The 24,199-nt window shown below is 55.1% G+C and overlaps 3 protein-coding genes across 11 annotated transcripts in view; 2 read left to right on the forward strand and 1 right to left on the reverse strand.

Moving 5' to 3' along the window:
* The window catches only part of Rasa4b (RAS p21 protein activator 4B), a 28,969-nt gene extending 19,613 nt beyond the window's left edge, over positions 1-9,356 (forward strand). For 5 of the 9 annotated variants that reach the window (XM_013520631.1, XM_013520632.1, XM_013520629.1 and 2 more), the window contains 4 exons: positions 933-1,068; positions 6,405-6,525; positions 8,720-8,753; positions 8,879-9,356. In XM_013520631.1, the coding sequence (XP_013376085.1) occupies positions 933-1,068; positions 6,405-6,525; positions 8,720-8,753; positions 8,879-9,034 (447 nt within the window). In that variant the 3' untranslated portion in view covers positions 9,035-9,356. Of the gene's footprint in view, positions 1-932; positions 1,069-6,404; positions 6,526-8,622; positions 8,785-8,878 lie in introns of all 9 variants that reach the window. The other 4 variants (XM_013520630.1, XM_005396826.2, XR_001236354.1 and 1 more) reach the window with 3 other exon arrangements.
* Positions 9,357-12,575: 3,219 nt separating this feature from the next.
* Positions 12,576-17,183, forward strand: Polr2j (polymerase (RNA) II (DNA directed) polypeptide J, 13.3kDa). Its single transcript, XM_005396834.2, has 4 exons — positions 12,576-12,692; positions 14,394-14,483; positions 15,902-16,076; positions 16,694-17,183. Exons 1-4 carry the CDS (start codon positions 12,640-12,642, stop codon positions 16,727-16,729), a joined length of 354 nt encoding a protein of 117 aa, XP_005396891.1. The 5' UTR covers positions 12,576-12,639; the 3' UTR covers positions 16,730-17,183.
* Lrwd1 (leucine-rich repeats and WD repeat domain containing 1) lies at positions 17,138-24,195 on the reverse strand. The gene is made up of 15 exons (XM_005396833.2): positions 23,960-24,195; positions 23,296-23,530; positions 23,098-23,214; positions 22,696-22,836; positions 22,333-22,437; positions 21,640-21,741; positions 21,422-21,536; positions 20,544-20,653; positions 20,096-20,303; positions 19,579-19,651; positions 19,346-19,486; positions 17,929-18,020; positions 17,670-17,825; positions 17,483-17,595; positions 17,138-17,401 (listed from the first exon to the last, which is right to left on the reverse strand). The coding sequence occupies exons 1-15, from the start codon at positions 24,037-24,039 to the stop codon at positions 17,261-17,263; spliced, it is 1,929 nt and encodes a 642-aa protein (XP_005396890.1). The 5' UTR covers positions 24,040-24,195; the 3' UTR covers positions 17,138-17,260.
* Positions 24,196-24,199: the final 4 nt, after the last annotated feature.

Below are 24,199 nucleotides of genomic sequence, written 5' to 3' on the forward strand. Positions count from 1 at the left end.
GTATGGTGAACTGCTGAGGTGTGTATACATGATTTTGGTGGATTCTGTATATACATATACGGTGGCACTTTAATTCACAAAACACTTTTGTTTGCAAATAGTTTAGTTTGCAAACAGAAGTGTTTGGCAAAGTTTTCGTTTTGTTTGTGAACTGCATCGGGTGATGAACATGAGTGCAGCCACCCTTCCTGCACGAATACAGACGTGGCCCTCTTCTTCAGAATCATGGAACACATTATACAGGAACCTACTGTATATGTGTACGCATGCATATATGTATATATAAAGAAGCTACTAGGTTCTGGGCACAATTCTAGGTGAGGGGTGCAGTGGTGGAGTCCCTCCCTGTAAGCTTATATCTGAGGGGAGAAGATGGACCAATGAATGTACTGGGTTTGGTTTTGGAGACAGGGTCTCACTAGTAGTTCAGGCTGACCCTGAGCTCACCATGTAGCGCAGGCTGGCCTTGAACTTGGGGCAGTCCTCCTGCCTCAGCCTCCCAAGCACTTTGGAAGGGACCAAAGGGGACTTAGAGGGGGCTGCCACCTTAGGGTGGGTAGGGAGGGCCTCTGACGGGTGGCATTAGAACAGTGGCATGGCGAGGGATGGGGCAGGTGTGTCTCTGGGACAAGGACAAGGCAGGAAGGCTAAGGTTGAGAGGCTTGGCTTCTCCCCAGGTGTGACAGTGCCAAGCTCGGAGAGAGGAGGTCACTGGCTCCGGGGGACTCTGACTGCTAGGGCTGCCCTTTTGGGTCAGAGTGCAGAGCCACAGAGAAGAGATGACCAAGGCCACCTCATGCAGCTGGCAGGTGCTGGGGTGCTTGGAGGTTCTGCTCACCAGACTCTGCCCATGGCTTCAGAGCCGCGGAGGGGCAGGGGAGCTGCAGGCTGGAAGGGTGGCTTCTGGGGTGGTGACGGTGCTGTCCCCACAGTGTGTGAACGAGCTGAACCAGTGGCTGTCCGCACTGCGGAAAGTGAGCATCAATAACGCCGGCCTGCTGGCCTCCTACCACCCGGGTGTCTTCCGTGGGGACAGATGGAGCTGCTGCCACCAGAAGGACAGGACAGGTGGGAGCCCCTGTTCCGCATCCGTGCTAGCAGGCCGGGTGGTGCGGTCCCTGCCTGGGAAGCCACCTGGAGACCCACCCAAGGAGAGCCCACCCTCTGGGTGCTCTGGGCCCAGAGGCTCCAAGGCAGGCAGACACGATGTGTGCGGTGCACACGAGTGAAGTCAGTGCGGGGCTCGGGAGGCCTGAAGACCCATTACAGTCCCCTTCGAGCTTCTCATCCAGCCCTTCCCAGGGACATCTGGCAGGGCCCCTGGGGAACCCTGGTCTCATAGACAAGCTGCTTGTGTGACTGGTGTTCTGAGGAGGCCTGGCTAGTGGGGCTGTAGGCACCAGAGGTTGGCAGGAAGGGGCTCCTGGAACTCTTGGTGCAACAGAAGTGGTGGACATTCTTGTGGTCTGATTCTCTAGTCTATGACACGCTTGGCTCTTGAGGGTGGTGGTGTGGCTCGTGTGTCCGGGGAACTGGGATCTAAATTTTCTAAATTTTAATTGAATTTTAATTAAATAGCCTCTCATATCCAGAGGATACCCTATTGGATAGTGCAGTTTTGGAACTTTTAAGACCTGTCCCACCCCTGGAGGCAGAGGCAGGAGGGTTACAAGTTCATGCCTAGCCTGGGCAACTTAGTGACTTAGGGAGACCCTGACTGTAATATAAAATGGAAAAAAGCCTGGGGTATAGTTCAGTGCAAAGGCCCTGGGTTCACTCTTGAATACTGAAGAAAGGGGGGCTTCCTCTCACTTTACCCCCACCTGCTATACAGAGTAGTCTGAGTGCTTGGAGCCTAGGCCTAGGCCAGGCCTCAGTCCTCAGAGCCCAGTGAGAACGAGGCTACAAAGCCTGACCCCTCTTGCCAGCCCTCCTCTGGATTTGCTGTTGAACAGGTAGATGTAGGGGCTCATGGCTCTTTACAAGGACATTGCTGGCTGGTTGACCCGACCCACAGCCTAGCTGTGACCATCATGGCAACACTCCTGTTCCTAGTGAAGTGGAGCTCACCATGGCCCAAAAGCAGGGCCTGAAGTCTCATTTTATTTTATTTTTTTTTTGGTTTTTCTCCGGTACCGGGAACCGAACTCACGACCTTGCGCTTGCCAGGCAGGCGCTTTGCCGCTGAGCTAAATCCCCAGCCCCTGAAGTCTCATTTTATATGGGAGAAACTGAGCCTTAAAGAGGGCAGGTGACTCAGCCAAGGTTGCAAAACCAGCACACAGCAGGGTCACCTCATTCTGAGGTACACATCTCTGGTGGCCCACCTTTCTGTGACCTGTTTTTTTTTTTCTTTGGGAGTTTCTCAGGGGACAAGTTCACATCAGGCAGGCTTTGAATTCACGATGTAGCCCAGGCTGGCCTTGAACTGGTGATGATCTATTTGGGACCTGGCCAAGATCCCCAACTGCCTGTCTCTACCGTTAGTTCTTCCCCGATTATAGGGGGAGCACCTGGAGATTTTACCTCCCCATGTGTCGGCCCTTCTTCCTATTGTAAATTTTGGCTTTCCTTTCCATCTGATCTTTCTTTTCTATTATCATCCTCCCAGATTCACTCTAGCATTAGTGCTTTAGATGGCATGGGGTTTAAGGGTTCTGAAACAGATCTTACTAACAGCCAAGGGAATGTTTTTGATGACACTTTTTCACCCCTGCCATGAGCTCTTTTTAAACTCTCACCAATCCTATCCCAATCTTCTAATTCTAAGGTTCCCACCTATGGAAACCAAGGATTGAATTTAATAATTTCACACACTATTTTAGTTAAGGTGTCAATATTAATGAGTTCCTGAACAATTCTTCCCCACTCAAGCATATATCATCCATATGTGGATGATACTTTATTAGTAACTAATTCTAAATCTCTGTGGTAAGACTTGTTTGCCTTGGTGAAAAGGGATTTAAAGGCTTTTGGCCTTTGTACAACTCCTGATAAGGTATAGGCTTCCAGCCCTTATCATTATTTAGGAACTTTATTAATAGAACAGGCGATGAGACCTCAAAAAATCAAAATAAGACAAGATTTTCTGTTGACTTTGAATGATGTCCAAAAGTTGTTAGGAGATATTAATTGAATCTGCCCTGAACTAGGCACAGCCACTTATTAACTAAAACATCTTTCTGAAAACCTTCAGGCTGACCCTCACATTGACTCTCCATGCACCTTGAGCATGGAAGCCTCTTGGGATCTACAGCCAGTAGAATCAATTCTGCACCAACTCCAGGTGTATCGTGTTAACATTCAATAGCCTCTTGTATGTATTCAACATGCCAAGTTCTCCTACAGGATTGTTAGGTCAATTCTATGATAATCATTTATTCCCCCATAGAATGGCTTTATCTTCCTAATCAACTGGTAAAAAGCTTTACAATTATATTCTGAACAAATGACTAAAATTATAATAAATGGAAGAACCCATTCTACTCAGCTTTTCACTGCTGATCCCTCTAGAATAGTTTTACCCATAGATTTGACTCAAAATGCTATATTATTATAACAAGCTATATATTTGCAGGTGGCTTTTGCAGACTTCACTGGACAGATTGACAGTCATTTTCCTGATGATCCCCTTCTCCAATTCTTTCTTTATTTTTTTTATATGGAACGCTTCACGAATTTGCGTGTCATCCTTGCGCAGGGGCCATGCTAATCTTCTGTGTATCGTTCCAATTTTAGCATATGTGTTGCCGAAGCAAGCACATCCAATTCTTTCTTAAATACCCTTACATTTTACCTAGACCCAGTTAAAGCCCATTTCTAATGTACCTCCTTTTATCACAGATGGTTCCTCTAAAAGAAAGGTGGCCATATGGAGTCCAGATTTTCAGCATGTCATTTTAACTCCTAATCTTTCAGCACAGCAATCAGAAATAACTGCTATTATAGAGAGCCCTTCCCAGTCCTCCTCATGGCCCAGGAAGTTTATATTTGTAATCTCATGAAAAGTTATTGGAATTCTAGTGAGTTAATTCCAATCTACCACTTCCAGTGCAATCCATGGCGAGAATAAAGACACTAAAGCGTATTTGTAGTTATGGGGACGCAAGGGGTCCTAAGTCCAGCCATGATGATGACTCTGTGGAACAAAGGCCTTGACCCAAGGCTGAACCCAATTTTTATTCATTCATGAAGAAGGGATTGGCTTGAGGATGAGTGGCTGTGAGAGTGGTGGGAAATATGTGAGTGCCGTGAGCTGGACTAGGTAGGAGGCCTGAAATCACCGCTGCCATATGCAGAGAGAAGGATCTGCAGAAAGAATAATCTGCATAACACAATTGAGGTAGTGTCTAATGTTTTGGGGTCGGTGCTTTAGTGCTGATGAGTAATCTTTGAAGCCGCAGGAAGTCATAGCCTCTATTTCCAAGGCTCGATACCAGCCGAAAGCGTGGAGCATGGGCTCACAAATCCAGCCTCATCCTGGCTCACTCCAGGGAGCAACAGGGGGAGAGGGAGTCCGGGGAAACACACCTGCATCTCTAAAGACTACCACCGGCACCTCAGCTAGACCGATATGCATTGCTTAAAGCCAACTGAAAGGATAAGGAGAAGTCCCAGCCAGCTCTGTACATATCACTACATGGAAATAGGGTCAGGCTCAGCCAAAATGGAGGCAATCGCTCCTTCTTCAAGGAGAGTTGCCTAGGTGGTCCTCCATATGCTCTTTCGTTTGGTTTAGAGATGACACAGCAAACTCCTGTGAATGTTATCAGCGATTCTGGTTATGCAGTGTTTTTCACCCAAAGGCTCAAAAGTGCTACCTTGCAGGCCACTTTAGACTCAACTTTGTTGAACCTATTTTTAAAATTACAGTATATCATTTGCAGCTGTACTGCCCCCTTCTTCATTGGACATGTCAGATCTCATTCTTTGCTATTACCTGGACCTCTGGCTTACGGTAATCAATGGGCTGATTTGTTAATCACTTTTGTTTCCACTTTTGATCTGGCTAGACATGGGTATCACCACCAAAATAATAAAGCTTTAACGAAAGAATTTCAGTTGCCACGTTCACAGGCTAGAAATACCATGCTTTCTTGCCCTGTCAAAAAATCCCTCATTCATTCCCCCTCAAAGGTAGCAGTCCCAGGGAGCTCAAACGAAGTGAAATTTGGCAAATGAATGTTACTCATATCCCCTCTTTTGGTTGCTTGCAATATGTTCACATTTCTATCGATACCTGTTCCCATTTAATGCATGCTACTTGTCATTCTGCAGAAAAAATAGGACATGTTCAACAACACGGTTTGCTTTTGCTGATATGGGAGTGTCAGAAACTGTAAAGACAGATAACAGTCCTTATACTGGCAGAGCGTTATCTTCTCTTTCTCAGCTCTGGCATATTAAGAATCTTACAGGCATTCCATACAATCTACAAGGCCAAGCTGTTGTAGAAAGTGCCCATGTAACACTCAAAAATCAATTAAGTAAACAAAAAGGGGGAATACAGCTTCCTCCGCAGGCTCAACTGGACCATGCCATCTCCCACCCACTAAGACTAAACTAAGACCACTGAGATTGAAAAGCACTCCAGGGCAAGATCCTCCTTAGCGTAAGATCATCTCTGCCCTGAGAATCATCCAAGATTATCCGCTGCCTTGAGTCATCACCTGAGTCTTCCACCACCCTGAATTTTCCGCTTGCCCCTCCTATCATTGTACACGCCCAATAAATAGTGGCTTCTCAGAGTGTCTTTGTCTCTGCCCATCCTGAGGCATGACCACCCAGCCCCTCTGTTTGTTTGTTTTTTTCTCCGGTACCGGGAACCGAACTCACGACCTTGCGTATGCCAGGCAGGCGCTTTTGCCGCTGAGCTAAATCCCCAGCCCCCCACCCAGCCCCTCTTCATGTATTAGTAAGTTTTTGTCTTTCTTCTTCATCCTTTCACTGTACCCCTCATGCAGGCAGTTGGGAATCTTGGCCAAGTCCCCGGTAATGATCCTCTTGTCTCCGTCTCCCAGAGTGCTGGGATTAAGTGCTGGGATTACAGGCGTGCACCACCACACCCCGCTGTTTTTGTTTTTGTAGTAGTAGGGATGGAGCCCAGGGCCTCGTGCATGCAAGGCAAGTGTGCACTGAGCTGCACCGCAGCCCCCTCCTCCATCTTACATTTTACAGTAACGCCCGAAGTGGTACCCTTCCTGACGTCCACGCTGAGTAGTCACGGAGCCCATGCATGGTTCAGGAGCAAAGCCAAGCTGACCTGCTATAGCCAGAAGGGTGGGGGAAGGAGTCAGGAAGGGGCCTGGGGGGCACCTGAGTCCATCCCTGTCCCACCCCAAGCCTCAGTTTCCCCATCTGTACCTGGTGGTCTCATAGTAACTCTGCCTTCTCTCTGCCATCAGATCAGGGCTGCGATAAGACCCGGTCACGTGTAACCCTGCAGGAATGGAATGACCCTCTTGATCATGACCTTGAGGCCCAGCTCATTTACCGGCATCTGCTGAGCATGGAGGCCACACTGCGGTGAGAAGGCCACGCCGGGTCCCACACAGAACAGCCAGGCAACCAGGCTGGGATTCGAGCTGGGACTGCTGGGTGACGGCCGTCACGTCCCTTCAGTGGGGCCCAGCACCTCACCACCTTCACAGCCACATCTGGGGAGGGTATCTCTGCAGTGGGGGCCTCAAAGTTCAGGCTAGCTGCCTCCTGTCTGCCCTCATGGTTGGGGTGGGCCACGCCCCCAAGGTGGCCTCAGAAGTGGCTGCAGTAGGACGGCTTTGTCCCCACTCCTCACCCTGGGTGGAGGCAGCTGAGGTCCTCCTTGCTCTCACAGATTCTCCTGGGCCGCTCTTTTCCCTCAAAGCCCTGCTGAGCTCGTGTGGTTCAAGTAGAGGCACTCGCTGCCCTGTGAGCTGCACTTGCCAGCAGCCTCCTCTCCGACAGTGGGGTCCCGGCCCACTGCGCACCCTGCCCTCCTGCCCCCAATCAAAGCTGACAACTTGCTCCAGCCCGACCCTGGATGGCAGCTGAGTGCTGGGTGCGGATGGGTGGCTCTTTACTAGGGCATTGCTGGCTGACCCGACCTGCAGCCTCTGACTATGACCATAGCATCAGTGCCCTCATTTAGGGTCTGGAGGCTGATGGGGGTTGCCCCAGGGTCTTTTTACCTAGCTGCACCCTCAGTTGCTTGTCTTATTATTTATTTTAAGCCAGGGTCTTGCTAAGTCTCTAAGTTGCCCAGGCTGGACCCAAACTTTCTCTTCAACCTCCCAGAGTGCCGGGCATGACAGGTGTCACCACCATGCCCCCATTACTCTTTTTTTTTTTTTTTTTTTTTTTTTTTCTCCGGTACCGGGAACCGAACTCACGACCTTGCGCTTGCCAGGCAGGCGCTTTTGCCACTGAGCTAAATCCCCAGCCCCAACCCCGCCCCCATTACTCTTGAAGCCCACGGGACTCGTCACCCTCTGGAGCGGTGACACGTCCCCTCAGTGCATGTTGTCCCCTCGTTCCTGGGCTGTCCAGCTCACTGTGACCCAAGGGCGGGGCCTTGGTGAGCCTGAGTGAGTCCGTGTCCAGCACATTCCAGGCCTTCGGTGAGCAGAGGAGGTGGCATTAGAGCTGGGCTGTGAGGTCTGACAGGGTCTCACAGAGGAAGCAGAGAAGGGGGTTCCAGGCAATGGGCACTTGGTAAAAATACGAAGATGCTGTCCCTGCAAAGCAGGGAAGAGTGCTGGGCTGACCCTGCAGGGCCTGGAAGAGAAGTCGGCGAGGCCATAGCAGAGGGACACATTTGTTCCCAACAGCAGGATATGGTTAGAGGGTGGAGCCCCCAGAATGCTGGAATAAGTGTCGTGTAGCCTGAGACCCACACCCTGCTCACCCTCCTGGAAACACAGAGCAAGACCTGGCAGGGTCCAGGATCTTTGCAAACCGTTAGAAACTGCTTCAGTTGGGTGTGGTGGTTTGTCCCTGTAATCCCGCCACTCTGGCAGGCTGAGGCAAGAGAATTTCAAGTTTGACCCCAGCCTGGGAAATAAAATAAAGACTCTGTCTCAAAATAAAAAAGGAGCTGGGCATGTAGCTCAGTGTGAAGGCCCTGGGTTTAATCCCCAGTAGTGAAACCAAAACTCAACCAAAACAGAACCTGTCTTCTACCCCATTAGAAGGAAATTTAGGCTAGGAGACACGGTGGGGCTTGCTTGTATCCTGGCACTCAGGAGGCCGAGCAAGAGAAAGGATCATTGTGAGTTAGAGTTTGAGGCCAGCCTGCACTACATAGCAAGACCCTGCCTCAAAAACAAAAAATAGAAGAAGAAGGAACTTCAGGCCTGGGAGGTGTGGCTCTGTGTTAGATGACATGTCTAGCATGTGTGAGGCTCTGGGGTCCATCTCTAGCTTCCGCCAAAAATCAATAGGCAATTCATTCCCTGGTGAGTTGAGACCGGGGATTTTGAGCCCCCTGCTGGCTCTGCAAAAATCCAGTGACAGGTTTGAGCTTCCGCTGCAGAGCTGATGCTGACTGACCCGCACTTACAGGGGTAGGGTCGGGGGCTGGAAGAGAGGAAGTGGGAGGTGGCTCGGCACTGAGCCTTGGGTACCAAGTTTCTTCTTTCATAGACTGCCAAGAGTTGGCGTTGGCCCCTAGAGCCGCACAGGGTTCCCCCCCTCAGCAAGCCCGGCTGTGGCCATGGCCATCACCCTGTCCTCCCCACAGGGAGAAGCACCGGGAGCTGAGCCGGGGCACAGAGGTAGGCACAGTGCCCGCGGGCCCTGGTGAAGGTAAGTCCCTCCCAGCTAGGGCTCCCTTTGGGGGTGGCACGGGTGGGACCTGCGGGAGCCTTGCCAGCCGGCTTCATGGACCCTCTGCCTCCAGCCCCTGAGGACGCCCTGGCGGCACTGCTTGGGGTGCTGCAGGACCTCCAGGCGTCGCATAGATCAAGCCTACCTGGCCCACCCTCCTCAGAGCCCCATTGCACCCTGGAGCTGCAGACGTGAGCAGGCACCAAGCTTGACCCTGCCAGTCACCTGAGCTGCAGGGTGGGCCTGGGTGTCTCCCGGGTAGGGTGGTCATGGCTGCTGAAGTCTGGGGATAGAGGGGGCACCTGCTCCTCTGGGCCCCTCTGCTGGGCTGCTCCCTGGGCCCCTGCAGCCTTCGCTGTCTCTGATCCACCTTCTCCAGGAAGTGTGCCCTCCTGCCTAGACAGACCCAGCCCACAGCTACCCAGGACAGTCCCAGCCCAGGAGACTGGGCTCGCACCTCAGTGTCCTCTCACTCCTCCCTGCCACTGCCTGGTCCCCAGGGCACGGTGTCGCGGTGCTCCATTACCCACAATAAACCTGCTAGACTGCCAGGGCTCTGAGATCTTATTTTTTATTTATTTATTTTTGGTCTTTTTGAGACAGGGTCTCGCTATGCAGTTCAGGCTGCCCTTGAGCTCACTTTGTAGCCCAGGCTGGTCTTGAACTTGTAGCAATCCTCCTGCCTCAGCCTCCAGAGTGCTGGGATTACAGGCATGCGCCACAATGCCCGGCTGGCTCTGAGGTCTTGAATGGGAGTCCAGGGGGATCTGGAGGCTGCTGGGGCTACAGCCAAGGATTGGGGCCACCAGCAGAGCCTCTGCATCCTTGTGCCCCACTTTTGCGTCTCCTTCCTGGAGCAGGGCCCTTTCTCCTCCTGGCTGCTGTCACTACCTTGCTCCTCCATCTGTGTGGCCCCACCAGTCTTGCTAGCACCACGTTTCTCCTCAGAGCAGCTGACACACAAGCCCCCATGGCATAGCAGGGCTGGAGTAGAACATCCCCTTCCTCATGCCTGCTGAGGCTATGGGCCTGGCAGAGTTGGCAGTGCTGAGCTCTCAGCTGTGTTCCCAGTGACTAGGCTCAAGGTGCCTCCGTGGAGCCGTCCCCTCTGTGACTCTTGGAGCCCAGATTCCACAGTCCGCCCTAGCCCATGGGATGTGTCTGATGCACTTCTCTAGAAGCCCCAGGCTGGCCCCACTGTCAGTCCACAAAGCTTGCACTAGTCCAGTCCCCTTACCTGGAGGCTGGGACCCTCAGGGCTGTGTCCTGGGTGCCCTGGGAGCTGGTCTGCTTGCCCTTGGTCTGCCCTTCTGAGCCCCAGCAGGCTCCCTTCTGGGGCTGCGCACCAGGCCCAGGGGAGCTCACAGCCTCTGCCTAGCAAAGAAGACCAGTCCCCAAGGGCACAGCTGAGTTGGGCCTGGGATGGCTGAGCAGCAGGTGATGGGGGCAGGGCTCCTGTCACCTCTGTACCCTGCCCCTTGTGGCTGACTGGCTGCAGGGTCACAGGATGCTGGTGCTGTGGACATCCTGTGGCCAGGATGGATGGGGGCCTTTGCGCCTCTGGGGGGGGGCTTCCAGCTTACTCACCCAGTGCCCCCTAGCCGAAGCCTAACAGCAGCAGCTGACAGAGAAGAGCCCCTGCACGTGGGCACTGTTCTAATCCGTTCATTGCTTTCTCACCTGTCAGCCTATTAACAGCATTTTTTAAAAAGCTACTGGGCAAGACCAGTAATTTGCCCATGGTTAGGAAAGTAAGGCGCATGGAGAGGTGGCCCTGCAGCTCAGAGTTCAAGGATGTTTTATTTTATTTTTTGTCTTTTTGAGACAGGGTCTCACTATGCAGTCCAGGATGGCCTTGAGCTCACTTTGTAGCCCAGGTTGGCCTCGAACTCGCAACAGTCCGCCTGCCTCAGCCTCCCGAGTGCTGGGATTACAGGCGTGAGCCACCACACCCGGCTCAAGGATGCTTTAAAACAATAGTCAAGCCAGGCATTATACCTGTAATGCCAGCTCTAAGGGAGGCTGAGGCAGAAGACTTCCAAACCCAACTCCTGAACTTAGTGAGACCCTATCAATAAAAAAAGGACTGGGCCCTGGGTTCAATTCCTAGTACTGAAAAAAAAAAAAAACGTGACTCATAGAGCACTTTGTGTGTCGGGGCATTTGTAAGCATTTTGAGAGACAAATGCTAGGATAACACTGTGCTGTTTGACACAAAACTGGTTAATAGAGTTTTCTGTAATGTCAGTGTCTGGGCTTAACTGAATAAATAGCAAAGCCAGACACAGGCACAGTTCCCAAAATTAGGATCAGCGAACTAATGGGCCAGGCAGGCAGGTCTCAGTCACATCTGTTCTACCACACAGCAGAAACAGCTGCAGATAGTGTAGAAAGAGAAGCAGGTGAACTCTTCACAAAAACACGTGGAAGGCTGGATCTGGTCCAGTGCGGGCCCTGAAGTATGCCCACCCCTGCCCCGATAAATAATTGAGCAGGTGCGTCCAACAGTGTCTCCGGTGTAACATTGACAGCACATGCTGCACACACCCCCTTTAGCTTGTTTCCAAGGTGACACTATTTTTCTAAATGCTCTGTGTGCCAGCAGCCTCTTCTGTAGTCGTGCCTGTCTCCCCGAGCTTGTGAAAAAATGGAAATGCTCATTTAGCCTCCTTCTGGGGCACCCCCACATTGAGCCACTGGAAATCCTGCAGGTTGGTGTCTTCTGGAAACCAGATCTCACTGATCTGGGAACTAAAAGGCAGGTGTTACCAGAACTCTCCAAGAGATCAAACGTCCACAGTCTGATGGATGGAGAGGCCCCTGGTGGGTAAAACCCTACCCCTGCCCCATGAAGGGTGGTCAGCGTCATCCTCCCCAGGCCCCTGCAGCATCCTTGTTTCAGACTGTTCCAGGATGGTCCACAAGGATGGGGGTTACACTGGCGTGCCCTCACCTTCATTCTGTCTCCCACCTCGCACAGAGCCTCTCAACCCCTTGGCCTGGAGGCTCAAGGTCCCGAGTGAGGTTCCTGTAGAGTGACGCCTCTTCAGCCCAAGACTTAAGACTTTAAGAGAGAAATGGAATTAGTGGCGTAAGCTCCAGATTCCCCAGGGGGCTACCCAGCCGGAACATCACCAAGATCTTAGGGTTCTGTAGCTCATCTGAGTCCCCAGCTCCTGTTGCTTCAGATAGCTCAGTTAGAGCCTTTATACTAAACCAGAGTCTGCAAAATATCAACCAGTCGGACCAGGGGGTAGTACACTTAAGGCTCCAAGCGCCTCTCACATCCGTATACGCTTGCCTCCCCTAGTCTTCACCGTTTTCCAGCGAGCACGAAGTCGGTGACACCCAGCCAGGGGTCTTCAGGCAGATGAGGCAGGTATCCATACGCATGCTCCCGGCCAGGAGAGTTCTTCAACCTTCTGGATCTCCCGCTGTCCGCCACAAACGCCCACTATCCCGTGGATTCGTTTTCTACTCAGCTGCCACTCCAAGGCACATTTTTAAAGAGAGATTAGGGTATGGGAAACCGAGAGGTGCATAACTCTGAATCCCGCTTAGCTTGAACCGCGCTTTCGGTAGAAGCAACGCAGCCCTTCAGCGCTCGGAGCAAGTACAGAAGGAAACCACTGGGGAGCAGCTTCTGGGATGACGCATGCGCAGAGCCGGCAGACCCACCCGAGCTCGCCTGCGCCTGCGTGAAGTCCTCCAATCCGGCAGGGGGCGATAAGGCGGCGCTTAAACCGGCGGCGCTGATTTAAGCGGGAGGAAGTCGCGTTGTAGGGCTGTGACGTCGGCGGCCACTTCGAGTCCGGACAGGGCCGCAGCGCCAGAATGAACGCCCCGCCAGCCTTCGAGTCGTTCTTGCTCTTCGAGGGCGAGAAGAAGTAAGTGGAGCCGGCCGTGGCGCGTAGAGGCGGACCGAGGCTCTCGGGCCTTGCCGGTCGGCTTCTGCGGTTTCTGGGGTTTCTTCTGCCCCGGGGGGACGGAGCAGTGTGTTTTAGGTACTGGTGATTGAACGCAGCGCCTTCACTACGTTCCCAGCGCTTGCTTGCTTGCTTGCTTTCCTTTCTTTCTTTTTTTCATTTTGCGACAGGGTGTCACTAAATAAGTTCGAACTCCCAGTCCTCCTGCCTCAGCCTCCCTCTGTGCTGGGATTATAGGCGTGCATAACCACTCCTGGCTGCCGAGCCGATTTTGCTGGGTATGTGTGTGCCAAACTTAAGGCAGCCCAGGAAGGCAGTAGCGAGTGCATCTATTTTGCAGATGAGGAAACTGAGGCTTAGGGAAGTTGAGTAACTTTCTCCGAGCTCCCAGGAAGTGGCGGAGCCTGTTTTGGAACCCAGAGTCTGGGTCCAAAGTTCTTTTCCTCAGGGACCGGGCAGCCCCCTCGCTTGTCTCCCACCTACTACCTCCATCCTCCTGCCTCAGTCCCTGGAGAGTTGAGATTACAGGCATGTTGGGGCTGGGGACTTAGCTCAGCGGCAAAAGCGCCTGCCTGGCAAGCGCAAGGTCTTGAGTTCGGTTCCCGGTACCGGAGAAAAACCAAAAAAAAAAAAAAAAGAGATTACAGGCATGTGCCACCGTGGTCGGCTCTTTATTTCCTGTATTTACTCAGATTTTCTCCTAGAGGAGGTGGTTTGAGTCTAGGACCGAGCACACTGGAAAGCTCCGAAATACTGGCCTTCTCAGTCTTGAGATGTTCTGACCCTTGCCAGGGCTGCTCCTTTAGGGAAGAGACTCTCAACCGGAGAGCATTTTGTCCCTGAGGGGTTGTTGGGCAGTGTCTGGAAATACCTGTGGTTGTCACGTGTGGCAACCTTGTTATGGCATCTAGTGGGGAGGGACCAGAGATGCTGTTAATGCCCTACACTGAACTGGGCACGGCTTAAAATGAGGTTTAAACCCACATCTGAGCGGTGAGTGCATGATGGCTCAAGCCTGCAACTCCAGGACTCTAAGTCAGAGACTGAGGCAGGAAGACTGCAAGTTCAGGTCCAGTCTGGGCAACTTAGTGACTTAGCAGAACTCTGTCTAATAATTCTTTTTTCTTTTTGAGGCAGGGTCTCGCTGTGCAGTTCAGGCTGGCCTTCAGCTCACTTTGTAGCTCAGGCTGGTCTTGAACTCACCACGATCCTCCTGCCTCAGCCTCGGAGTGCTGGGATTACAGGCGTGCGCCACCACACCCAGCTTCTGTCTTAATAACTCAAAAGGGCTGGGACAGTAGCTGAGTTGTGGGGGGGGGGCCCTATGTTGTACAAGCAAGCTCCCTACAGGAAAGAAACATCTGGCTGAAATGACCATGCTGTCGAAGTTGAGAAGCCCTGCTTTAGGTTAAGGAGCAAAGCAGAGTAGGTGAGGGTTCCGCCAGGTCAGCAGGTGCCCGGTGTACTGACACTGCTGTCGAAGGTTGATTGGTTTGTGGTGCTCTGGATGGAGTCAGGGCTTTGTTCAGCTCTTCTGCTGAGCCACACCCAGCTCTCGAGAGATGGTCAGATGAAGCGAGGCTTCTGGGTGGAAGCAGCCTTTAGATCTGGGGGAATAACAGGGGAGCTCTGTCTTCAACTGTTGCCTCTGCTGCTTCCTAGGATCACCATTAACAAGGACACCAAGGTACCCAATGCCTGTTTGTTCACCATCAACAAAGAAGACCACACCCTGGGGAACATCATTAAATCGTAAGTTCCAGGCCAGTGGGTGTTTTAAGGGGCCAGGCACAAGTCCCGGGAGGTTCTCTTCTGTCTGTGAGCGAGAGAGAGGAAGTGCTTCTTAGTGCTTGCTCCAGTATTCTGCAATTCCAGATGTTTTTTTTCCAAAATGCTGGTAACCCGTGTCTGCTCACATAGGGCTCAGTACATCTTTGGTTCATCTGTGTGACTAAAGTGAGCAAATGTGCACAAAGTTGTAGCAAAGCAGGAATGCCCGACTGCATATACTAATAGGTACCACGAGGTAGTCAAAATGAGCTCCTCCATCCCTCGTGACAGTGCTCTCAGTGACGGGCACTCTGAGATGTTTGTGGCAGTGACTGTGACTTCTGTAGAACAAGGGAAGGAAGCTGAAGGCTGTTCTGAGGTTATCCAGTGCCTCCCACGGTACTCAACACAGGCTATTGGGTGCTCCTTTATACCAGTGAACGCCCAGCTAGGTAAGTGATCAGGGACACGAGTGTCCTGCTGGGACTTGTCATTTACTTATGAAGACCGAACTCTTCCCTCTGGTGGGGAAGCCTTTGGGGGGGGGGAAGAGAGGCGGGTGGGCCTTTCACAGACTGCTGTGTTGGAGGCCGTGGGCAGCAGTGCCCAGTGTCCAGGCACAGGGACGCCCATCTTCTCAACGCCTCCTGCCTGAAGCCAAGCCAGTGGGATGCCCAGCCCTCCCAGGGCCTGCTGTGAGCCCCGTGTTCCCTTCTATGCAGAGACACACACACACCTTTTTTTCTTAGGGGACTAGGGATTGAATCCAGGGCCTTCACACTGCGATGGATCTCCAACCAACTCTTTACTTTGAGACAAGGTTTCACTGAGTTCCCCGGGCTGGGCTAGAATTTGTGATCTTGCCTCAGCCTCCCAGAGTACTGGGATTAGTCACTGCTGGCCAGAGGTCTCCTTTGTGCGCTCCCACCTGGCCTCGAGCTGCCCCGGGCTCCCCACCACAGCCAGGGCACAGAATATGGGACAGGCTTCAGCTCCCTGCATCTCCTTTATGGAGCAGCGCCTGCCCAGCGTATGGATGGCACTGCCAGTGTGAGGCCCAGGGACCCCATTCCCATCTCAGTGGCTGCCTGGTGCTGCTGCCCCCCAGGTTGGCTGTGCTGATGCCTTACGGACTGGGAGTGGGGCTCTGTTCTCTCCTGCTGGACTCTGCTGGATGGGTGTGGGCATCAAGGCAGACATGTGCGTGCCTCAGAGAACGTCACCAGAAGCCATTTCCTAGCCACAGTCCTCATGCCTCATAGGTGCAGGGTGTGTGCTGAGGAGGGGTTCCCCCAAATGTTGAGTTGGTGTCTTTTAGTTGAGCCCTCTTGGCAAAGTCCTGGTCAGAGCTGGGGCCAGAGCCCAAGGCTCCCCTCACACTGCCTGTCCCTGGCTTGCAGGCAGCTGCTGAAGGACCCACAGGTGCTGTTTGCTGGCTACAAAGTCCCCCACCCCTTGGAGCACAAGATCATCATCCGTGTGCAGACCACCCCGGACTACAGCCCCCAGGAGGCCTTCACCAATGCCATCACTGACCTCATCAGCGAGCTGTCCCTGCTGGAGGAACGGTTCCGGGTGAGACACAGCGCGCTGTGCGGGCCTGCCTACCTGAGCTGTGACATTCACAGGCCTCCCCGAAGATGGCCCCTGGTGGCTTGCTTGGAGGAGCCTGGGGGGTACAGGCAGTGGTGCCACAGCAGGGACCATCACTCCCCATAGTGTGACCCGGAGCCATGGAACCGTCTCCCGCACAGGCCGGAACCTTGCCTAATAGCCAGGATCTCTTTTTGCTCCCTATGGAGCACCTGGGCACCTCCTGCCCTTTTAGGCTGCTCTGGTTTGCAAGGCCTGTGCGCTTCCAGGTGTTGGTCTGGAGACCTGCTTGGGGGCCACAGAGTGTAGAGCCGTTGAGAGCGGGCAAGAGCCACAGCTCGGAGACCTCCACCTGGTGTCTGTGACGTGTGCCCTACAGGCAGGCCTCCTGCCCCACTTGATTCGGGCAGTAGCAGCAGGCACTGGAGGACAGGGGCAGTCAGGGCCAGCTGAGGGTCCCTCCTGCTGCTGGCTCTGCTCAGGTCTCTCTCGGGGGCGCTGTGGTTATGGCACCCATTTCCTGGTGGGCCCTGGCGCTGTTTGTAACACCCTTGTCCTGGCCATTCCGGCTAACTCACGCCTTTCTTCCTGTCCCCTAGGTGGCCATCAAAGACAAACAAGAAGGGATTGAGTAGGCAGCTGCAAGTTTCATGCGGTCTGGGAGCCCCGTCCCTGCCCTGCCCTGAACCTTGCTCCAGGCACAGCGCCGAGGACAGCAGCCAGGCTCAGCTATAGCCCCAGGGATCCTCTGGTGACCCCAGCCCTGACACTGAGGTGTCCTGTACACAGCTCCATCCTTCTAATCAGGTGTGGCAGGAAGCAGAGGTGGCTTCACAGCAAGTGGACCGTCAGGTTCCAGGAAGGCAGACAGCCTGTCAGACACCCTGATTGTGGAACCTGGGGGCTGCCAGCGAGGCAGGGTGGAGCAGAAGGGACCTGAGGGCCTGTCCACGCTCTGTTCTGGAAGTTCGGCCAGGCCTGCCTGACTTATAGCAGGAGCCGGGATGGGCCCACAGGACAGCACACAGTTCTCCACAGGCTGCTTGGCCGTAGCAGAAAATTTAATAAAAATACTCGCTGATAAAAAAACGCTCCATCATTAGCCACACACTAAATAAGTTAATGTGTCCCTGGTCCTGTGCCGAAGAGGCAGGCATCCCGCCCTGCTAACATCTCCTCCAGATGGCTACAATGTTGGAGTCCGTCAGAGCCGTGAGGTAGGTGAAGGCAGAGTTGGCCACCACCATGTTCACCATGGTCTTGGTCACTGGCTGGCCGCTGGCCCTTGGCTGTGGCCACTTAAGGATCTGGTGGGGAAGAGAAGGGGCTGGGCTTCTGTTTCTCAGACACGAGCCCCAGCCTGGGGGAGGCGCCTGTGGGGACACTACCTGTGTGGGGGCCTGCGGGGCTGCTGGTGCTGGAGACGGCCACTTCAGGATGTGCCTGACGTCATAGATCCACACGCTGCCCTCTTCGTCCCCGCAGAGCACAATCCCTTGGTCTGCAGGAGAGAAGGGGACTTAGGGCGGGACAGTGGCCGGGCCTGAGAGGGGGGAACGGGGAGGGCAGGCTCACCAGGGCAGGTGCTAAGCGAGAAGTAGGCCAGCTCCGTGGGTGACCACTGCAGCCGAGCCAGGACAACCACGGCCACTGAGGACTTGCTACCCCGGTGCAGCCACGTCTGGCTCCAGCTCCACAGGCAGATGGTGCCCCGGCTGCTCCCCTTGGAGGCTGCGGGGAGAAGAGACTCGTGCCTGAGCTGGGCCCTCACCACTCCTGCTGTTGCGAGCCCTGTGGGTCCGAAGCCAGGCTGTCCCAGGCTGGACACACTCACCCACGACATCGTCGTTCACGAACGCCAGCCCGTCCACTCTCTTTATCGATGCCTCGGAGCCCTCGGAGAAGACAAACTCCACCTCACACCCCCTGCGGGTGGCAGAAGGTGAGGCTGGCTGCTCTGTGCCCACACAAGGAGCTGCTTGGCCACCTCCAGGTCTGCCAGGCACCTGCTCTGGGCCCTGGTGACAGGTGGAAGGTGTCACCAAAAGCTGCATTTCTGGAGAAGTTCAGCCTCATCCTGAAAGGGAACCAGCACCTGGCCACACACTCGGATGTAGCAGATGGGGTGACAGGCAGAGTGGATGGCTGTTGTGTGTGGTCACACCTGGGCGTGGCCAGCGCCTGGTGCTGGAAAGGCAGCCTAGCAGGAGGTGGGCCTGAACTGGGCACCAGAGGGGATGAGACACGCCTGAGGCAAAGGAAGGACGCCGTGAGACTTGGGGACAGGCAGACAACGGCATGGAGGAAGGCGGCTAGCCCAGGGGTGGCAGGGACAGCTGGCTGGGAGCAGTGAAGCCCACAGCCACCACCAGCACCCAGCTGCTACTGCGTAGGAGAACATGCAGAATCTGGTGTTGGCCAGCATGCCCTAGCCCAGGCAACCACGCCCTCACTATGGCCAGCTGTGGCCACACCTCCTGGCCCTCAGCATGTGCTGCTCCCACTGGGCAAGCAACCCTGTCCTTAGCCTGGCTGACTGGCTCACAGGCTCTGTGAGAGCAGCCTGAGAATCCATGTCCACCCTCCATCACCTCAGCAGTGCCTTGGCCTGCCACTTTATTTTTATGTCTTTTTGAGACAGGGTCTCCCTATGCAGTTCAGGCTGGCCTTGAGCTCACTTTGTAGCCCAGGCTGGTCTCGAACTCGCAACGATCCTCCTGCCTCAGCCTCCTGAGTGCTGGGATTACAGGTGTGCACCACCACGCCCGGCTGGCCTGCCACTTTAAAGGGGACCTCCCTTATTACTTTTCCCTTTGTTGCTGGTGTCAACCTCTGCAGGATTTTAGTTGTCCCTGTTTGACGGCCAGTCTCTCCCACCACCCTGTGCTCCATGAGGGCAGGGACCCACATGCTAGGAGCAGGGAGAGAGAGGGCTGAGCACTAACCTAGGGGGCTTTCCAGGAGGTACAGTGGAGAGACAGCCTCTGTGGGGCATTTCGACAGCCCCTCCCTGCTTAGATATCATCTCCTTGCCCACCACCAATCCTGGGATGCAAAGCATTGCCCCTTCTTTACAGGTGAAGGAGGACGTCAGGCTAGGACAGAGAGACGGCGCATGCTGACTAGGGGGAGTAGCACTGGACCTCGATGGTCACAGCAGTGTTTGAGGAGAGGCCCAAACAGCCGCAGGCTGTCAGGAGTCCAAGAGGCGACTGCCTAGCTGCAGGCCCTGGCCCTCCCACCAGCCTCACCTCCTCTTCTGGGGCTGATCCAGCCGCACGTCCCAGCAGCAGCAGCCAACCTCACAGCCAGCCAGCAGGTGGGCATCGGGGCAGGAAGCGACAGGGCAGAGGCGCAGGGGGATGGAGGTGGAGTCCAGCGCGAGGAGCTGACTGCCAGGAGGTGAGGGGCCAGCGTAAGTCCTGGATCCCAGGCAACCTCCTGCCCAGCAGCTGGTGCTGCCCCGGGCCTGCCACAGCCTCACCTGGCGTGGAGCTCGTAGTTGTCATTGGGCACACCGATGTCCCAGAGGATGATCCGCTTGTCATAGGAGGCCGCTGCAGGGAGAAGCAGCCTGAGCAGGCCCTGCTCCCCCCTAAAGACTGTCGCAGGTAGAGACCTGGGTCTCAGGCCGAGAGGGCGAGGCTAGCAGATGGGGTGACTCGGGCTTACAGCCCCCACCATCCTGCTTGAGCTAATGTGCCCAGCGCTACAGCTGCCTTTTGCAGCTCTCAGTGCCCTTGCTGGCTTCCCCATAGCTGGAGGGGCCAGGGTGTCTCCCGAAGGTCGCTAACAGGGACAGAGTGGTCCTGACTGCAGGCTGGGGATAAAGCTGGGATCCAGGGCCCAGTCAGTGAACCATGACGCCATATCATGTCCTACCAAAGCCAGAGCTCCATGCAGTGGCCCTGAGCTCCCTACTGTCCCAGGGAAAGAACACTGAGCCACATCAGGCAGCAGGCCTGGGGTGCTGGGGAAGGCCATGGGGGGGGAGGTCTTACTGAAGAGGTGGGTCTCATGGGTGGGGCTGAAGCAGAGGGTGGCGATGGCCTTTTTGTGAGCCCGGATGACTCCGCAGCAGACACCGGCGCGCACGTGTAGGAGGCGGACCTGGCCTCGAAGGCCTGCTGCTGCCAACACGTTCCAGCGCTTCTTGTGGCCGGCCTGTGTGACCACCGTCAGGGCTGTCCAGGCCACTGAGAAGAACTCCTAGGGGCAGTGGGAGGAGCGGTCACCAGAGCAGAGATACAAGTGTGAACGCACCTGTAGGATGAGGCCTTGGGTAGGGAGGGCCCAGCACCAGCGAACAGCCACGAGGGCTGGGGTGCGGCTCAGCAGTGGAGCACTGGCCTACAAATGTGAGGCCAGGCCTTCAGTTACCAGCATGACAAGCGTCAGGATGAAAAGGTGGCCAAGCCTGGACCTTCAACCCTGGGGCCTGGCACTCACCTCCCCAGGCGCCTTGTACTTGTGGAGGACAATGCCCGTCTGGCAGTCAATCACACACACGGCCTCTCCACCACACGTGGCCACCGTCTGGGATATGGACCCTGAATACCCTGTTTTGAGCAGTCAGCAACGTGAAAACCTTCTCCATGAACATCCCCCTATAGCTCCCTCCTCCTGGCCGCACACTTTTGTGGTGCTGGTGCCCAGCACCTTCACACTGAGCTACATCTTCAGCCCCTTTTATTTGTATTTAAGCCTGGGTCTCACTCAGCCGCTCAGGCAGACTCAAACTTGGATCCTCCTGCCTTAGTCTCTCAGAGCGCTGGGGTTACAGGCATTTGCTATCATCACTCCTGGTTCTCTACGACACTTTTTAGGCTGTCTCTCTTTGAAGCAGGACTTGAAAAAGTTGAGTTTCTCCAAATTGCCCCTCCCTACAGCTGTTGTGTTTTGTTCTAGTACAATAAAACAGTAACTTTTGTCCCCGTAAGTGAAGTGTTATAATCTTCTGTTCCCACAACATCCTGTTGTGTCCGAGCAAGGCTACCAAGTAAGTTGCAAAACTGTCACAGCTTAACAAACTGCCCATCCACAAGTTACAAAAGAGCTGTTAGAGGGACCAACCCCGTTAGTAACATATATAAAACAGGAGCCCTTCTTTTGTTCAGGGCTTAGCCCTTTGGACACAAGTTCATTGAGTTGGTGTATACCTAAAATAAAATCCTCCTATTTCTCTCATGGTTTCTCTGGTCTTTTACATTTTGCAACGTCCTGATTCCCTTTCCATCAAAGATGGCACCCCCATGGCCCCACTAAGGACATTTGTATGGTTTCTCCAGGTCTTCGCCCTCCCACTGCCCACCTGGCCCAGAGCGCACCTTCCTCCCAGGCTGGCTCAAAGGCACAGGCCCACAGCTGGGTCCTCAGGTCCTGAGGACTGTTGTTCCTGCTGTGGCACTGCAGAAAGTACAGGGGCTCCATCTGCAGGCCAGCCTGTGGGTACACGGGGTGGGGGTGGGGTGGGGTGTCAAGGCTGCCGCTGTCCCAGCCCCAGCCCGTGGCCCAGGACCCATTCCCTGCCACCTTACCAGCTTACCTGGCTGTCCTCCACCTGGGCTGGCAGGGAGGCACACACCCGCTTGATGGGAGAGAGGTTGAGGGGCGAGTCGTCCAGGCGCTTCATGGCTGCTAGCCTGGCCTGTGGAGGGAGCCTCATGACCACGGGACCCCTGCCTGGGGCTTCCTTCGTCCGGACTGCAGGCTGCACTGTGCCCTCCCAGGGGCAGGCAGCAAGGGTTGGTTCAGGATCAGGGAGGGCGTCTGCTCAGTGTTGAGGTTTGGATCTTTAATGTCTCCCAAAGGCCTATATGTTAAAGCCGTGGCTGCCGGCCTGTGGCACTAGTGGGAGGTGGGGCCACTAGTGGAAGAAGTTAGGTCACTGGGTGTGCCCTTGAAAAGGTCCTGTCTGGGGACCTGTCCCTTTATCTCCCTACCTTTTTTCCCCTCTCTTTCTCACTCCTGGCTGCTTCTACCACATACACCAGCTGGGATATATTGTGCCACCACAGGCCCGAGTGACCATAGATTGAAACTGTGAACCAAAATTAATCTTTCTTCCTAAGAACCTGGTTACCTAAGGTATTCTGTCACATCAACAGAAAGCTGACTAACACCCGGGCAGGGGCAACTAGCTCCTGAGCTCATGGTGAGGACTTCCTGCTTTCCAGCAGCTGCCATGGGCAAGCAGGGCCAAGAGAGAGCCCAGTGAGCCACACAGAACCACACTCACCCTGGGCCTGGAGGCAGCTGCCACTCCTGGCGACTTCTCTGGGATGTCAGCATCACTCACTCTTGTTCCACCGGAAGCCACCAGCTCCTCAGAGATCATCTGCACCTGGGTGAGCCAGGACTTCAGGAAGCTGGACACAATTCTCGGAGCCACCCAGTCCCTCCCCAGACACCTGGTCACAGGGAGTGTGCGCCTCTCAAGTTAGTAGAGGACCTCTCCAGCCAACAGAGCTACCCCCGACCCACCCCACTCCCAGCTGCTCCTAGAGGCCCCTGTGGCCAGAGACCTCCAGGACAGCTCAGAACCACAGAAGCCAGCAGAGAACAGGAAAAGTGGCTCTGGCACAATGGGGTGAGGACATACCCGCCACTGGGTGAACTCGCTGAGGGACTCGGGTCCATAGCGTACATGCCTAAGGGCAGACCTCACAAAATCCGCCTGGATTTTCTCAGTCTTCTCTTCAGGGTCCAGGGCAGCTATGAACTTCTCCCAGTGAGCTGTAACCTGGAGTGAGAGGGACCAGACAGATCCTGGCCACCCAGCTCCCCTGGCCCACTGGCCCCTCTAGCCCTCTCTCCATGGCCGCAGGTGTCTGAGCTTTACCACCCACTAGAAGCCTCTGGGGAACACAGCCTCTTTGCTACAGCTGGGCAAACCAGAGCACCACACACATCTGAGCTGTCCTGGCATCAGTGTCCCAGCTGTCCCTGCCATACCACCTGCACACTAAGAGGGTTGTCAGGGCCAAGAGCCCCGTGCCCTTACCCTGTTGGTCAGCTCCCGGTTCAGCTTCTCCACCTGGGAGCAAGTTGAGGAAGCATCCTTGCCATTGATCTTCCGCAGACTGGGCAGCAGAAAGGAGACCTTCAGGTTGTCATTGACCTGGGGGATAAAGGGAGTGGAGCCTGAGTCCCACGGAGCCCTGGCCCCAGGGAATGAGACTGATGGGGGAACCTCACTTACCGTCAGAAAGGGGTTGCCTTCCAGGCTCACCTCCTCCAGCTTTGGAAACTGGCGCAAGGCGGTGACATCCTCTAGCTGGTTGTTGGTACAGCGGAGGATGCGCAGGTGGGACAGGCCCAGGTTGGCTGGCAGTGTCTCCAGTTCGTTGTTGGAGAGGTCAAGCTCCTGCAGCTGCGTCAGGCGGCACAGCAGCTTCGGGTCCAGGTGCTCGGAGAGCAGCTCCATTCCTGACAAGCTGGGGTGGGGACAGAGCGGGAGGGCTCAGGGGGCCGCCAGGCCTCGCGTCGCCCAGCCGGTCTCCCCAGGCTGCAGCGATGTGTTTCCACCTGCTACTACTTTAGACCCCAGGGCCGCTGGCGCCTTCCGGAAGGCTCTTGCTGTTCCTCTGGGGGGCCCCCTTTGTGCTGCCCAGGCCCTCGAACACTTTGATCCCGGCAGAGACAAGGCCACTCGGATCCCGCCCCGGCCACGGTGGGGCGGCAAAGGTCCCGCGCATCTCCTAACGAGATGTCTGGCGCCGAAGATTAGAGACTCCACGGGGTCTAGAGGGGGATGACGGGGACCAGCGGGGGCGCGGGGCTTCCTTTCCACCCGCCGGGAGATCCAGCCCGGGGCGGGGATCTGCGGAGCCCCGCGGACACATCCTAGCCCCCGCCAGACTCACTCCAGGCACCGGATCTTCCCCAGCCGGTCGCTCCTGGGTTGCCCGCGCTCCATGAGCAGCCGCGCCGTAAGAGGACCCATGGCGAAGAGGCGCGTCTTGTACTGACTCGCTGACGTCCCGGTGTCCAGTGGAGCCCCCGCCACCCACCCTCAGGTACCCGCGCTCGCGGGCGAGGTACTCAGGGGGCGGCACCGCGCAGTCCCGCGGCTGCTGCGACCGGAAGGAAGTGGTGCGGAGGCC

Source organism: Chinchilla lanigera, unplaced genomic scaffold (assembly GCF_000276665.1).
Source record: "Chinchilla lanigera isolate Chin_1 unplaced genomic scaffold, ChiLan1.0 scaffold00055, whole genome shotgun sequence".
Classification (NCBI taxonomy): Eukaryota; Metazoa; Chordata; class Mammalia; order Rodentia; family Chinchillidae; genus Chinchilla; species Chinchilla lanigera.

Excerpts from the sequence above, each read along its gene's own strand:
- Polr2j (XM_005396834.2), top strand. The coding sequence starts at position 12,640 with ATGAACGCCCCGCCAGCCTTCGAGTCGTTCTTGCTCTTCGAGGGCGAG. Across the intron at positions 12,693-14,393 it reads CTCTTCGAGGGCGAGAAGAA|GATCACCATTAACAAGGACA; the intron begins GTAAGTGGAGCC and ends GCTGCTTCCTAG. Across the intron at positions 16,077-16,693 it reads TGCTGGAGGAACGGTTCCGG|GTGGCCATCAAAGACAAACA; the intron begins GTGAGACACAGC and ends CCTGTCCCCTAG.
- Lrwd1 (XM_005396833.2), bottom strand. The coding sequence starts at position 24,039 with ATGGGTCCTCTTACGGCGCGGCTGCTCATGGAGCGCGGGCAACCCAGG. Across the intron at positions 20,304-20,543 it reads AGTACAAGGCGCCTGGGGAG|GAGTTCTTCTCAGTGGCCTG; the intron begins GTGAGTGCCAGG and ends CACTGCCCCTAG. Across the intron at positions 19,487-19,578 it reads AACTACGAGCTCCACGCCAG|TCAGCTCCTCGCGCTGGACT; the intron begins GTGAGGCTGTGG and ends ACCTCCTGGCAG.